This window comes from Scyliorhinus torazame, unplaced genomic scaffold (assembly GCF_047496885.1).
Source record: "Scyliorhinus torazame isolate Kashiwa2021f unplaced genomic scaffold, sScyTor2.1 scaffold_1579, whole genome shotgun sequence".
Taxonomy (NCBI): domain Eukaryota; kingdom Metazoa; phylum Chordata; class Chondrichthyes; order Carcharhiniformes; family Scyliorhinidae; genus Scyliorhinus; species Scyliorhinus torazame.
The window spans coordinates 1-15,464 of record NW_027309306.1 but is presented as its reverse complement, the minus strand read 5'-3'; the positions used below and the strand labels follow the sequence as shown (position 1 = coordinate 15,464).

Here is a 15,464-nt window from a genome sequence, read left to right as displayed (position 1 = left end):
CTCACACTGAGCGACAGCTTTCGGCCCTTCACAACTCCCGTCTGGTCCTCCCCAAGTACCTCCGGGAGACAGGGTTCCAACCTCAGGAGAAGAGAAGTAGATGTCTGTCAAATGTCGCAGGAAGAGAACCTCACGCCAGAGAATCATTAAATATCCCCTTGAACAATGGAACCAGCTGATCCACAAACGTCTTGTAGAATTCCACTGGGAACCCAACCAGCCCAGGTGCCTTCCCTATCTGCATCTTTCCTAATGCTGTTCGAACCTCCTCCAAACTCAGCGGTGCCTCCAGCTCTTACCCCACCGTGGGAAACACCAGGCCCTCTAAAATCTCTGTCATTCCCAGCTCACATTCTGGCGGCTCTGACCTATAAAGCCCCTCATAGAAGGCTCAAAATGTCCCATGTACCTTATCTGGGGCGGAAACCAGCCTACCCTCTGAATCCCTCACCTGGATAATCCCCCGAGCAGCCTCCTGCCGCCTTAGCTGATGAGCCAACAAACGTTGGCCTTCTCCCCATACACCACCCTCCTCAAACACCTCAGCTGGCGCACTGTCCTCTCCGTAGACAGGTCAAACTGCATTTGCAACTTTTTCCTGTGTGCCAATAATGTTGGATCGCTCGCATACCTAAGGTCCACTCTCAATATCTCATCTACTGACTTCTGGTGTTCAGTCTTGGCCTCCCCGTACACGTGTGCCTTGTACGATATGATCTCCCATCTAATCACCGCCTCCCACAGAGTAGAGGGCGAGACCATCCCATTCTCACTGAACTCTACATATTCCCTGACGGCTCCCGAGACCTGCCCGCAGAGCCCAACCTGCGACAAAAGCCCTACATTCAACGTCCATCCTGTGCGCTGCGTCCGGCCCACCTCCAACACAAGGGACGCGATCTGCCCGAATGGAACAGAGTCCCACAGCGCGCGATTAGCCAGGTGGTTCCTGCCGCTCAGAGCGGCCATTCGGGTAGATCTTGGGCCTCAGCGAGGAACTTGTGGCTGAGGCCGCACTTAGCCCCGTTTTCTGCACTGGCGAGCTTCGCTCACCGGAACTCCTTAGTACAGGGGGAGATCGGAACGCCATTTCAAAATGGAGTCCCAATCTCCCCCCCCCCCCCCCCCCCCCCCCCCCGACTTCACCCCCACCCCCAAATCAGCGATAAGGGACCCTGCCCCGACACAGGGCACCCGCGGGCCCGATTCCCGTTGCACAAAATATACCAGCTTGGCACCGCCAGGCTGGCACAACCAGGGTGCCAGGATGCCACCCTGCCCAGAGGGCAAGCACCTGAGTGCATCCAATCCCCAGAGAGACCCCCACGAGTGCCATTCGTCTGGTCCCCATTTGTGGGGGTCAGCACTGAACGGTGCTCGCCCAAAGTCTCCCAGACGAGGGAGTTAGATCCCACGCCTTGGTGAGATCTCGGGAATGCCTATTAGTGAGACTAGCTGTCTCATTCTAAAACAGAGATTTGCCAGAAAGTGATCCCGCCCACAATGGGTGGGATCCACACTGCAGTGCCTTGCGAGATCACGGTAGATCTTGCAGGGAGTGGCGAGCCGGGTTGATCCCGGAGGCAAGATCTTCCGGCATCTACTGGCCGTGTCACGTTGCTTTTCGGGCGCAACGCGGCCGGTAGATCTCGCCACATGTCTACCTAGTGCGGAGCATGGTCAGAAATGACCACATGCAAATATTCTGCCTTTTCCACCCCGCTGAGAAAGAGTCCTAACCATGACAAGTAACCTATCCCCCAATACACCTCTTGTACTGGGGAAGAAAACGGGAACTCCTTACCCCAGGGTGCATAAACCGCCATGGGTCCACACCTCCAGTCTCCTCCATGAACGCAGCCAGTGAACCGCGATCGCCGAAGTGGCCAACGTTTGAAGAGTGTCTAAATCTGGTATTGCAGCCTACAACCACCGTATAAATGTTACATCATCCCAACATGTTCACGAAGACCACTGACTTTCCCTCCAACGTGCCTGCAACCTCCACGTACCGACCCCCCTGATCAGCCAGGACCTTCGCGTCTGGTAGTGGACCCTTTCATTGACTAAAATCGCCACCTCCCCAATCTTGCCGCCTTGGTTAGCCCCTTCTCCCCCCACAAAACAAACAAACTAGACTCAGTGTGCCTCGCCAAAACTGGCCCAACAAGTCGTAGCGCTGAAAAGCACTCTATAAACGCGCAGGTTTATTCCTTATTGTTACCATATCGAAGGAACGATAAGTTTGTCTTACAGGGGAAGGTTCACTAGAGTGGTTCCTTGGATGAGAGGCTGAGTAAATTGGAGCATCTATACTCTGTGGAGTTTAGAAGAATGGGAGGTGATCTCATTGAAACATGGAATTCGGAATGGGGCTAAACAGGGGATACGCAGAGATTGTTTCCCTTGGCTGGGATCACAATCTGAGGAAAAGGGTCCAGCATTTAAAACAGAGAGGAAAAATGTCTTTAATTCATGGAATTGCGAATCTTTGAAATTCTCTACACCAAAGAGTTGCAGAAGCGCCATCACTGGATAAAGGTAAGGCTGGGATTGAAGGATCTTTATCTTTCCGGGAATCAAGGGATATGGGAAGTTCTGGGGAAGTGGTGAGGCAGAAGATTGACCAGAATCATGTTAAAAGGAGGGGCCAAGTCATCTGCACCTTCTTCTATTTTTGATGTGTTTAAGACTGCAGAAACAGTATAAAAATACATCAAGTTTTATTTAGTGGCTCTTGCCTCTTTCGGAGATGGGCTATTAACAACTTAAAAACACAATCCACAAAACTATTTTCAAACTGAACGAAACTCAGGAGCAAAAGGACAACCGCCAGAAATGCAGAACAGCGAGAAAAGTGTCCGTTTAAAATGAACGGAAGCACCATACTCACAACACAAACTGCTGGTCCCACAAGGGGCTGAAAATGCTGCTCATCACGGAGCTGGTGGCTTTTTGCACTGGATTGTCCAACTCTACAACACAGTACGGATGAACACGCTCTGACAATACAAAACACATTCAGAACATTGAATGCATGCAGTGACCGTAAAGCAGAAACTATTTAATGCAATCGCCGCTTCGAAATAATACATAACAATAATAAAAATAATAACAAACAGAATTTTAAGTAAATAAATTATAAATTCTTTGTTGAATTCACATGGCGCACCCTCAGTGATATTGGCCAGAAGTACCTATTGAAGGAGAACCACAATGAACGTGAAGCAGTTCAAGGGTCCTTGGTTAGAATTGACTGGTGGGATCCACTCCCTGCTCCGTTGTAAATTGTCTGAAATAAGAACATAAGAATTAGGAGCAGGAGTAGGCCATCTGGCCCGTCGAGCCTGCTCCGCCATTCAATGAGATCATGGCTGATCTATTTTGGACTCAGCTCCACTTTCCAGCCCGAAAACCATAACCCTTAATCCCATTATTCTTCAAAAAACTATCTATCTTTATCTTAAAAACATTTAATGAAGGAGCCTCAACTGCTTCACTGGGCAAGGAATTCCATAGATTCACAACCCTTTGGGTGAAGAAGTTCCTCCTAAACTCAGTCCTAAATCTACTTCCCCTTATTTTGAGGCTATGCCCCCTAGTTCTGCTTTCACCCGTCAGTGGAAGCAACCTGCCCGCGTCTATCCTATCTATTCCCTTCATAATTTTATACGTTTCTATAAGATCCCCCCTCATCCTTCTAAATTCCAAAGAGTACAGTCCCAGTCTACTCAACCTCTCCTCATAATCCAACCCCTTCAGTTCTAGGATTAACCGAGTGAATCTCCTCTGCACACCCTCCAGCACCAGTACGTCCTTTCTCAGGTAAGGAGACCAAAACTGAACACAATACTCCAGGTGTGGCCTCGCTAACACCTTATACAATTGCAGCATAACCTCCCTAGTCTTAAACTCCATCCCTCTAGCAATGAAGGACAAAATTCCATTTGCCTTCTTAATCAACTGGTTCACCTGTAAACCAACATTTTGCGACTCATGCACTAGCACACCCAGGTCTCTCTGCACAGCAGCATGTTTTAATATTTTATCATTTAAATAATAATCCCATTTGCTGTTATTCCTACCAAAATGGATAATCTCACATTTGTCAACATTTTATTCCATCTGCCAGACCCTAGCCCATTCACTTAGCCTATCCAAATCCCTCTGCAGACTTCCAGTATCCTCTGCACTTTTTGCTTTACCACTTATCTTAGTGTCGTCTGCAAACTTGGACACATTGCACTTGGTCCCCAACTCCAAATCATCTATGTAAATTGTGAACAATTGTGGGCCCATCATTGATCCCTGAGGGACACCACTAGCTACTGATTGCCAACCAGAGAAACACCCATTAATCCCCACTCTTTGCTTTCTATTAATTAACCAATCCTCTATCCATGCTACTACTTGACCCTTAATGCCATGCATCTTTATCTTATGCAGCAATCTTTTGTGTGGCACAAATAGCTGATAGGTTATATTTCCACACATACCGCAAGCTGTAAATCTCTGGCAGCTTCATTAGTATGCCCATACTTTCCATCCAGCACAGCCTGTGAGACAGCCTTACTTCCATTATTTAATTTTGTTTTCCAAAAATACTTCGCCATTAGGTCTTGAATGAAAATAAATTAATTCTCCCGATTTCACATGTCCCTTATTCATTGAACTAAGGTTCAGAGTGTTTGTTCCCAAAAACCGGCAAGATCTGCCGGCACGGACTCAGTCCCGAGACAGCCCAGTTTGAGGCATTGTAGCTGAAAAGCAATTCGAATAAATGGCATTTGTTGCCAAGTTAAGGAATTTTCTTCTCAAACCTCTAGCTCTTCATCTTCAAAAACTAACTCGGTTTTCTCTCCCCACAGATGCTGCCAGACCTGCGGAGGTTATCCAGCACCCTCTATTCAGGTTTTACTCTGGTCTCTTCGTCCTCCTTGGTGACGCTACCTCACCAGCTCTGATGTCTTCTTTCGCGGCTCAGTGTCAAACTTTACTCAATAATGTTCCACCAAAGTGCCATGGGATGGTTTATTAAGTTGAGGGCGCCATATAAATTCCAAGTCCGATTTGCTTGTGAAATAGCTAAACTTCCTAGTTCACGCATGTCAATAGGGCGGCATATAATGCACAAGTTGGTAATTTGCACACAGCCTCACCGTTGCTGCTCCTATCACCAGCTTTACAGCGCAGTTTTGCGTTTTACACAGTATCTGCTTGGCAAGACCTGGCAGCACTCAAATATCACGTGACTATCTTTGGTTACCTGCGACATCAGGGTCAGCAAGATTGTCCACTTTAATGATCTTCACAAGAAGCTTTCGCTCATGAGCTCTTGGCGGCTTTGGAGGTGAGCAAACCTGAGAGTTCAACTCTGCATTTGGCAAAGTTTGAGGAACTGACAAATTCTAAAGCGAAAGGAGGGAGGAAGAGAAAAGATACACAAGAAATAAATTAGACCTTCCATTGGTAAATTACACCGGAAATACTGTGATTGAACCTAAACCATTAATGCCAGTAGGCAAAGGACGATTAATGGTTTACCCAATAATAAAACCGTCCAATGCTATCCAATAGTCTGCATAACCTGGTGGTTGATCTTGAAGGCAGATGAATAGTTATGTATGCATGGTGTAAAGCAGATACAATTAAAGCTGGCGGGTATGGATGATTCAAAAATCACAGAATTGTTACAGCACCGGCGGCCACTTGGCCCGCCGTGTCTGCACCTAGTTCCGTTCCCCTGCCTTCTTTCTCCCTGCAGTCCTGCATTCTTCCATTTCAGATAATAATCCAAATCCCTCTTCAAAGACTCGGCTTTAGCTGCGGCCACCACAGTCTCAGGCTGTGCGTTCCAGATCTTCACCACTCGCTGGGAGAAAACGGTCCTCACGTCTCCATTGCTTCTTTTGCCAATTAAGTTCAATCTGCGCCCTCTTGTTTTCAATCCTTCCGCCCACAAGAACCATTCCCCCCCCCCTCGGTAACTCTCTCAGTCCTCTCACGATTTTGAATAATACCATTAAATCTCCTCTCGACCCTCTCTCTCTCCCAGGAGAACAGTCCCAATCTACCGACATGGCTGAAGTTCATCACCCCGGGAACTGTTCTTGCAAACTTTGGCTGCACCCTGGCCAACGCCTGCAAATCCTTCCTAACGCGTGGTGCCCAGAACTGGACGCAATGCTCCAGTTGATGCCGAACCGTTGTTTGATACAAGTTCAACATAACCTTCTCGCTCGTGAACTCTATGCTCCATCTAACAAAGTTTATTTTACCGTATACTTTATTAACCACTCCCTCAGCTGTCCTGCCACCTTCAATAACTTATGCACATCTACCCCCAGGTCTTGCACCCCCTTTAGATTTGTACCCTTTATTCTTTCAACAAGAAAGATTCCCCACTTATGCAACGTCCATAAGAGCATCCAAAACTATCATAGAATTTACAGTGAAGACCATTCAGCCCATCGAGTCTGCACCAGCCCTTGGAAAGAGCACCCGACTTAAGCCTCACACCTCCACCCTATCCCCTTTATCCCCGTAACCCCACTTAACCGTTTTGGACACTTAATGGCAATTTATCATGGCCAATCCACCCAACCTGCACATCTGTGGACTGTGGGCGGAAACCGGAGCACCCGGAGGAAACCCACGCAGACAAGGGGAGAACGTGCAAGGGGAGAGCCGGAAATTGAACCTGGGACCCTGGAGCTGTGAAGCAACTGTGCTAACCACTGAGCTACCGTGCTGCTCCCAAGCTATTCCCCGTGCTAGCCTCACCTAATACGTTGTCCCATTTAGTATTCTTTGTTTCTACCTGTTCCCCACTGCAGGGATTGCGCAGTTATCCATCCAATACAAGAACCTACCACAAAAAAAACCCAAATCAGCTTCCTTCCCTTTCATCTTCAGCCATGTCAACTTGCACCCAAGCTCCCAAAGCTCTCTTTCTATGACGCATCTGCTCTCTTGCTTCACTAAATGCTCCCCCCTCACAAACCCTCATCTGTTGTTTTTCACTCCTTGACCTCACACATCGCCAAGATCTCAACAAATAGGAATGTGATCTCCTCCTGGTCTTCTTTAAACACGCTCCCATTCGTCTTCAGCATCTCCACCCTTGGCCCCACTGACTGTGGAAGGGAAAACTAAATCTTCAGGGCCCCCACACGTTCACACAAGTACTGTTGGCTGGCTCCCTGACATTGGTTTTCAACAGGCTCAATCCTGTCAAATCACTGTGTTTCCCAGTGCGGTTGCGACCTGTCTCACCTCAACCATGATGTGCCAAAGGAATCAAACTAACACACAACTGGTTAAATCATCCACCAATGGATCTGGGTTAAACATGGTCAGCTTTCTTGGAGCAAAAGGGAGAACCAGACTGGCCAATGCTCTTGCTAGCTGGATCCGCTACATCCAACCTCTATGAAGGCGCACTAACCCCACTTTCCCAGAGGCTTAGGAAATTACCGATTCACACAGACTGCCCAGCCAACAACTCAAATTTCAATCCCTCCAACGCCTCATTTTATTTCATCTCTGCAACCTTTTCCTGCTATCCTACCTCGTGCACATCTCCTCTTTCCCCTCACATCCCAACACTGGTGACAAGACCACCTGGTCTTATCCTACGGAATTCCTTCCATAACCCCTGCCGCCTCTACATCTCTGCTTTCACGATGCCACGCTGGAATTGAACAATATTTTTTGCCTCCTCCCCAATCGGTCCACCCTCTCCTCCTTCATTCTACTGTAATAATTAAGTTCCGAAGAAAAATTCTCTACGCAGGAACATGGCTGAGCCATTCTGCGACTTGAGCCGGTCCCACACTTCCGTGAAATCACCGATCCCTATCCTATTTTCATAGTTTGTGTGCATCTCACTCAGTTTCTTGCTTCATCAACAACAGCTTATATTTACATAGCACCTATAACGCCACGAAGCATCCCAAGTCGTTACAGAGGAGCAATGTAAATAAATACGACACTGAGCCATAGAATCCCTAAGGAGCAAGAGGGTAGCTAGGGAGCGAGTAGGCCCACTCAAGGACAAAGCGGGGAAGTTATGCGTGGAGTCAGAGGAAGTGGGTGAGAGCCTTAATGAGTGCTTTGCATCGGTACTCACCAAGGAGAGGGACAACACGGATGTTGAGGTTAGGGATGGGTGTGTGGCTCTCTGGGTGTGTCTTAGAGGAGAAACGCATGGTGGGGAAGTATGCAAATAACAATACAGCACAGGAACAGGCCATTCGGCCCACAAGGCCTGAGCCGATCACGTGTCCTATCCAGATCAACCGCCTGTACCCTTCTGTACCCCGTCTATTCAGATAAGTCTTAAAGGTCGCTAACTCTTAAAGGTGCCTCAACCACCTCAGTTGGCAGTGCATTCCAGGCCACCACCATCCTCGGTGTAAAAAACTTTCCCCACACATCTCCACTGAATCTATCCTCCTCACCTTGAACTTGTGCCCCCTTGTAATTTTCAATTCCACCCTGGGAAAAAGCCTCCAACTGTTCACCCTATCCATACCCCAAATCATTTCATAAACTTCTATCAGGTCGCCCCTCAGCCTCCGTCTCTCTAGGGAGAGCAGACCACCGGGCAAGGTCCCACCTAATAGTCACCATCAGCTATGGAAAGTTGGCCGCATGTAGCTGTCTGAAAGAGGGGCACATTGACATTCCCAGTCATTTAAATCCCAAGGGGGGAGCATCTGATTGGGAACTTAGCAAGAGGAGGGGGCTTACCCTTCAACACCGCCCCCTCCCCTCACCAGCATAGCCTCTGACTCAGTAAAATTCATCTTATAACCGGAGAAGGCACTAAATCTATCCTCAATCGGGTGAAACTGGTTAAGATGAACACTTTGCTGTGGTTTTTATTTTTATCTCAGTGCCGAATGCTCTTTTTGCCGAAATTGTTCTTTATGGGGGTGGATAGGTTGGTTTAATCGATTGTGTGGGCAGATAAGGTGGCAGGGATTCGGAAGACGGTGATTCAGAGAGCGCGACAGTCAGGGGGCTTGGCCCTGCTGAAACTGTTATACTATTATTGGGTGGCGAACGCAGAGTAGGTGTGGGGTTGGAGCAGGGAGACGGAGGCTTTGTAGGCTTATATTAAAGGGTAGCTGGGGTTAATGGGTCACAGAGATCGGCTTATGTAGGGTGCTCTTTTGAAGAGCCGGTGCAGATTCGATGGGCCAAATGGCCTCCTTCTGCACTGTAGGGATTCTATGTTCTAAAGAAACGTGTTTTGCATGGATATCAGCTAGCAGTGTAACCAAGGCACAATTGCACACACACACCACACAAAAATGTGGCAAATTCCAGGCTGAACTGCGAAAGCTGAGGGCCTCACAGTAAATTTTCACTTTAGAAATTGGACAATGCAGGCTGAAAAATCTCATACTAACTTGGCTTTCCTTCAAAGGTGCAGCCTTCATACTCAGCAAGACCCTAGGACGGGCAGAAGTCAGCATGTCCTGTAACAATGTATAGATAGTCTCCCGGTACGTATCCTCTTCGTCCACCTATTTCAGATTAACAAACAGTGGCATAGTCAAAGCTGCACGTTGAGAGTCAATTCCATCACTTACCTTAAACAGTGAAGTTTTGGAAGATCCCGGCTTGAGTGGATTCCGGGATATCACAATCCCACTCAGTTTCACCCAGCTGACTGAATTACTATAGCTTTAAGAAGTTACCCAATTAAAGACAATCTGAGAAAACACTGGAAGTAGTTCTTGTCAGAGTCATTCCTGTTTATTCACTTTGTTCCCATTTTCTTTTCTTTTATTATTTTTGGTCCGTGGACCCGTAATTGGAACATGTCTTTAAGCAGAGGACTCAAGCTGAAGCAAGCTGCTCGTCAGGACAGCGTGTTCCAGGTTTTGTATTTAGGAGACAGAAAATCAGATTCGTCGGCGTTGAGTGAATCTTTGGCACCGGCTTTGGAAGAAGTTGGTTCGATTGGCTAACTGGCAATCGGTGAGTTGCCCAGGACAGTGTTCTGCCTGACAACAGTCAGTAACTGGTTCCTGCGTGATGCTTTCTGAGAGAGCTTGGCAGAAGTGTTTAGACCTTGGAAGTGAAAAATGATACTCTCTCTCTCTCTTCTCGCTGAAGAAAGTACTGCTTTGTTATTCTACAATCAGTGAATGCCTGGCACATCTTTGCTGTAAACCTGAAATGATCCTGAGTCTACAGAGAAAGTAGACAATGACAGGGAAAACCATCTCAAGCCTAGAAGGAAGTACCACCGAAACGAAAGATTGAACTCCAGAACGATAAAGCAAAGGACCTCAGGTTTTTTTAAATCGTGTTGCAACGCTGGGCCAAGTGGGGCTGGAGTTGACCGCACACTAGCCCAGGTGTCGTGACATTTTGTAATCTTTTTATTTCATTCATGCCACATGGGAATTGCCCATTCCGATTTACCCTCGAGAAGGTGGCAGTGAGCTGCCTTCTTGAACTGCTGCAGTCCACATGCCGTAGGTACCCCCAAAGTGCTGTAGGGAGGGAGTTCCAGGATTTTGACCTAGCAACAATGAAGGAATGGCAATATATTTCCAAGTCAGGATGGTTGGTGAGTTGGAGGGGAACTTCCAGATGGTGATATTCCCAGGCATCTGCCACCCTTGTCCTTCTAGATGGCAGTGGTTGTGGGTTTGGAAGGTGCTGTCTAAGGAGCCTTGCTGATTCCCTACAGTGCATCTTGCAGATGGTACACAATGCTGCCACTGTACGTCGGTCGAGAGAGTGAATGTTTGTGGAAGGGATGCTTTTTGCTGGGTGGTGTCAACCTTCTGGAGTGTTGAGCTGTTCACCTTGGCAAATAAAGAGCATTCCATCACATTCCTGACTTGGATCTGGTAGCATAGTTGTTGGCACTATGGCTTCACAGCGCCAGGGTCCCAGGTTCGATTCCCGGCTTGGGGCACTGTGTGCGAAGTCTGCACGTTCTCCCCGTGTCTGCGTGGGTTTCCTCCGGGTGCTCCAGTTTCCTCCTCAAGTCCCGAAAGGCGTGCTCGTTAGGTGAATTGGACATTCTGAATTCTCCCTGTGTACCCGAACAGGCGCCGGAGTGTGGCGACTAGGGGCTTTTCACAGTAACTTCATTGCAGTGTTAATGTAAGCCTACTTGTGACAATAAAGATTATTATAGATGTATATTTATATTATATGTATGGCTAATCCTGTTCACAGTCTGCACAATGGTAATCCCCAAGATGTTGAAAGTTGAGGAGTCAGCAATGGCAATGCCAATGGATGACAAGGCGCGGTGGTTAGATTCTCCCTTGTTAGAGATGGTCATTGTCTGGAACCTTTCAGCCCAAGCTGGATACTGTCTAGGTCTTGCTGCATTAAGACTGCTTCGATATCTCAGGAGTTAGATGGTGCTGTCACCAGCGAACATCCCCACTTCTGAACTTATGACGAAAGGAAGGTTATTGATGAAGCTGAAGATGGTTAGGCCTAGGGCAACACACTGAGGAACTCCTGCAGTGATGTCCTGGAGCCGAGATGACTGGCCTGCAATCACCACAGACATCTTCCTTTGAGCTGGGTATAACTCCAGCCAGCAGAGGGTATCCCACCCGATTCCCACGGACTCCAGTTTCGCTATTATAGGGCAACTTGGAAGATGACAAATTCTGGAATTTAACTCCAATCTATATCTTTGAACAAGCAACTTAAATTTGAACTGGCAGATACTCTGGCCTCGAATATCTAATACGTAGACAGTATCGAATATATAGAAAATAGATATACTGCGAGAATCACTTCATCCAGTATTTTGTACTTCAATTTAATTTGCAATTTTGAAGCTCTGCAGGCTGAGCATCAATGCAGCACCTTAGAAGACATTGTGAGGGAGATAAAGAACAGAGCAATTGGATTGGATTTGTTTATCACGTGTACCGAGGTACAGTGAAAAGCATTTTTCTGCGAGCAGCTCAACAGATCATTAAGTACATGAAATGAAAAGGAAATAAAAGAAAATACATAATAGGGCACCACAAGCTACACAATGTAACTCCATAAGCACCGGCATCGGATGAAGCATACAGGGGTGTAGTGTTAATGAGGTCAGTCCATAAGAGGGTCGTTTGGGAGTCTGGTAACAGCGGGGAAGAAGCTGTTTTTGAGTTTGTTTGTGCGTTTTCTCATACTTCTGTATCTCCTGCCCGATGGAAGAAGTTGGAAGAGTGAGTAAGCCGGGTGGGAGGGGTCTTTGATTATGCTGCCCGCTTTCCACAGGCAGCGGGAGGTGTAGATGGAGTCAATGGATGGGAAGCAGGTTTGTGTGATGGACTGGGCTGTGTTCACGACTCTCTGAAGTTTCTTGCGGTCCTGGGCCGAGCAGTTACCATACCAGGCTGTGATGCAGCCAGATAGGATGCTTTCTATGATGCATCTGTAACTTGGTAAGAGTTAATTCCCTGGGCCCTCTTCCTTTCTCCTCTTTTAGGAACAGACTGGTCAATGAAACAGGGAGGGACTGTACTGAATATAGGCCCTGCTCCCTTCCACCTATTATCCACCTAGGTTGATTTGTTCAGACAGTCACAAATTTGTCAGTATTCTCCTTCAAACAAATCAAAGCATAGCCCAGGACAGGGGCGCTTTTAGATTGCGTTTTATATATGCACAATCATAGAATTTACAGTGCAGAAGGAGGCCATTCGGCCCATTGAGTCTGCACCGGCTCTTGGAAAGAGCACCCTACCCAAGGTCAACACCTCCACCCTATCCTCATAACCCAGTAATCCCACCCAACATCAAGGGCAATTTTGGACACTAAGGGCAATTTATCATGGCCAATCCACCTAACCTGCACATCTTTGGACTCTGGGAGGAAACCGGAGCACCCGGAGGAAACCCACGCACACACTGGGAGGATGTGCAGACTCCGCACAGACAGTGACCCAAGCCGGAATAGAACCTGGGACCCTGGAGCTGTGAAGCAATTGTGCTATCCACAGTGCTACCACGCTGCCCACAAGGTATCAAACAATAGGAATATCCGGAGTCATCTGTTTTCTTGAAAGCATCAGAGCTGGAAACACTGGAAATTGCTGAACAATCATTGGCAAACATTCCCTACTTCTAAACTTCATTTTAGCACCCAACCTAACAAGCTCAAGAACGATATAGGGTCTGTGTTTAAGGTCTGTTCCTGGGAAATTACTGTTTGCACGAATGCCACCATTCAAACTCTCACCTCCTGGAACTTAAAAGTGACCGAGTTGACCAGGAATTGGCTTCTGCAAGACCAGGTCGTTAAACACAACTAAATTGACACGGCACAATTGTACAAGGTGGCCAGTCCTCTGCCAAGAAATTATCACAGCAGTTTTAACTCCAACCAGAATAGAACACACCTTTTTAGAGTTTGTCAAGTGTTTTTTCATACAGATAAACACACATTGTAGCCTTCTAGCATTTCATATATTACAGACAGGAATAAGCACGCTTTGCACCAGACTGACTGAACAAATCATTATAATAGATAAGGGCATCACCCTGTGTGAAAGCCAAACGGTCCCAAGTTTGATTTCTAGGCTATGACGTCCAGCTCAAATCTAACCGGAGGGCGATAAATGTTTTCAACGCCAGGGGCCTTGAATCAGATTCTCATTCTCAACCAGTATCCAGTAGCCCCAGCTTGCAAACACTCGACTTTGGACAAGACCAGGGTTGGTGTTGACAAATCGAAACTTGCTCTGGACATTTGCTTTCTATCTTCTTAAAACAGATGAGTAGTAAACATTTAAAGCTTTATAAATAGTTACTCTGGAGCTAGAGGTGAAAAAAATACTCAAGTCACTCACCTCCCTTGTTATTCTCGGTGTCACTTTCAACCTAAGGTTTTGAGGATCCACAAGACCCCACGTGACGTGGACAACATCAATGTCTTGAATATGAATCTCCAGCTACGGAAACAAGAAAATTACAAAAGGATGAATATTTTACACCTCCTTCCCAACCCCCCACCCTATTCCAATTCACAGCTCAGTTAGATTGCACACCAGCAGTTTGATGTGTTTACAATGATGTGCCACTGGTAGGCCCCAAGTTACATAGTGAGCGCTGCATTGCATAGAGGCTACTTACATGGTCTGAATCAAAGTTATGAACTAATTCTCTGAAACCGTAGTCCACCTCCCATTCGTCCGGACATGATCAAGCAAGTAATCCTTCATTGGCCCATAACTTCCGAGTACCCCGGTGTCACATTTAAGTTGTACCCCAAATGCTGTGCTGGGAATACCTCTAGGACGTTCCCATGTTAGGGTTTATCCGGTAATTGCCCAGAAGTGCTAACCTCTGGACAACTGTGCTGGGAACCATCTGATAAAAACGATTTAAAATCGCTCACTTCTGATGGTTCTGCCAGCTTTACCAGTTAGAGGAATTAAATCACCTCTAGCTCCAGAGTAACCATTTATAAAGCCCAGATGCAGCCTCACACGGACAGCAATCCTAATCCTAGAACCTCCTCCAGTGCTACACCACATCTTCTCCCATTCACACACAGCTGCTGCACTTTCTAATCCTTCCTTGCTGGTTTAGCACAGTGGGCTAAATAGCTGGCTTGTAATGCAGAACAAGGCAGCAACGCAGGTTCAATTCCCGTACCGGCCACCCCGAACAGGCGCCGGAATGTGGCGACTAGAGACTTTTCATAGTAACTTCACTGAAGCCTACTTGTGACAATAAACGATTATTATTATCTTCAGCCACTGAGGCACTATGCTTTATAATTCCCTTCCTTACATCCAGTGTCTGGATCTTCCACGTTCTCCATTAAACTGTAATTAAGAAGTCGAGAAAGGCGAGGTAATTATAGATTTTAACCACTTACTTAATTACAGATAAAGGGCTAAGGGAATAGTGTTTTGATTGCTGGAGATTCCCTGGAGTGTAGAACATTTGAGGGATTGTATGTAATCCTACCTAATCAGGTCATGGAACTTAGTGGGATACAGATGATGTAAATAATGGGAGGGGCCAGGTCTGTCGGCAGTTTTGCAGTCTGTTTTAAGATTTTATGTTGAACAGCAGTTTGCCATTTGATTTGAGTCTGATAAGACAGAAGTGAATTGGATCTGCTCTTGAAAGGAACTCTCTCCTAAAGCCTCCACGCAGCTAAGAAAGTAACCTGTTTTGTTAACTTTATTTAGAAGTGGCATTTGAACTGTATTGGGTTGCTTAATTGGAATTAGTGACAGGTGTAGATAATAAATTACCAGGTTTTTCCTTTTGTTTAAGAATTGTTTAACTGATAATTGAAAAGGTATTTATTTGTTGTTGATGTGGTTAATTCTGTGTTCAAATTGAACCTTGTTTTAACATAAAAGATGTCCATTGGTCAGAGTCATCACTCCAGGGTGAAGTATCCTCATAGTGTTACAAATTTTTTAAAAAACTTTGGGGTTTCTCATCCAGTACCC

General features: G+C 46.6%; 1 protein-coding gene across 1 annotated transcript in view; it reads right to left on the bottom strand.

The window, feature by feature from the left end:
- LOC140407544 (C2 domain-containing protein 2-like) overlaps positions 1-13,943 on the bottom strand; it is a gene marked incomplete at its 5' end in the record, with an annotated part of 39,999 nt that extends 26,056 nt beyond the window's left edge. Inside the window, 4 exons of the mRNA XM_072494940.1 lie at positions 2,894-3,002; positions 5,267-5,408; positions 9,420-9,536; positions 13,842-13,943. Coding sequence (XP_072351041.1) covers positions 2,894-3,002; positions 5,267-5,408; positions 9,420-9,536; positions 13,842-13,943 — 470 coding nt within the window. The remainder of the gene's footprint in view (positions 1-2,893; positions 3,003-5,266; positions 5,409-9,419; positions 9,537-13,841) is intronic.
- Between the last annotated feature and the right edge of the window lie 1,521 nt (positions 13,944-15,464).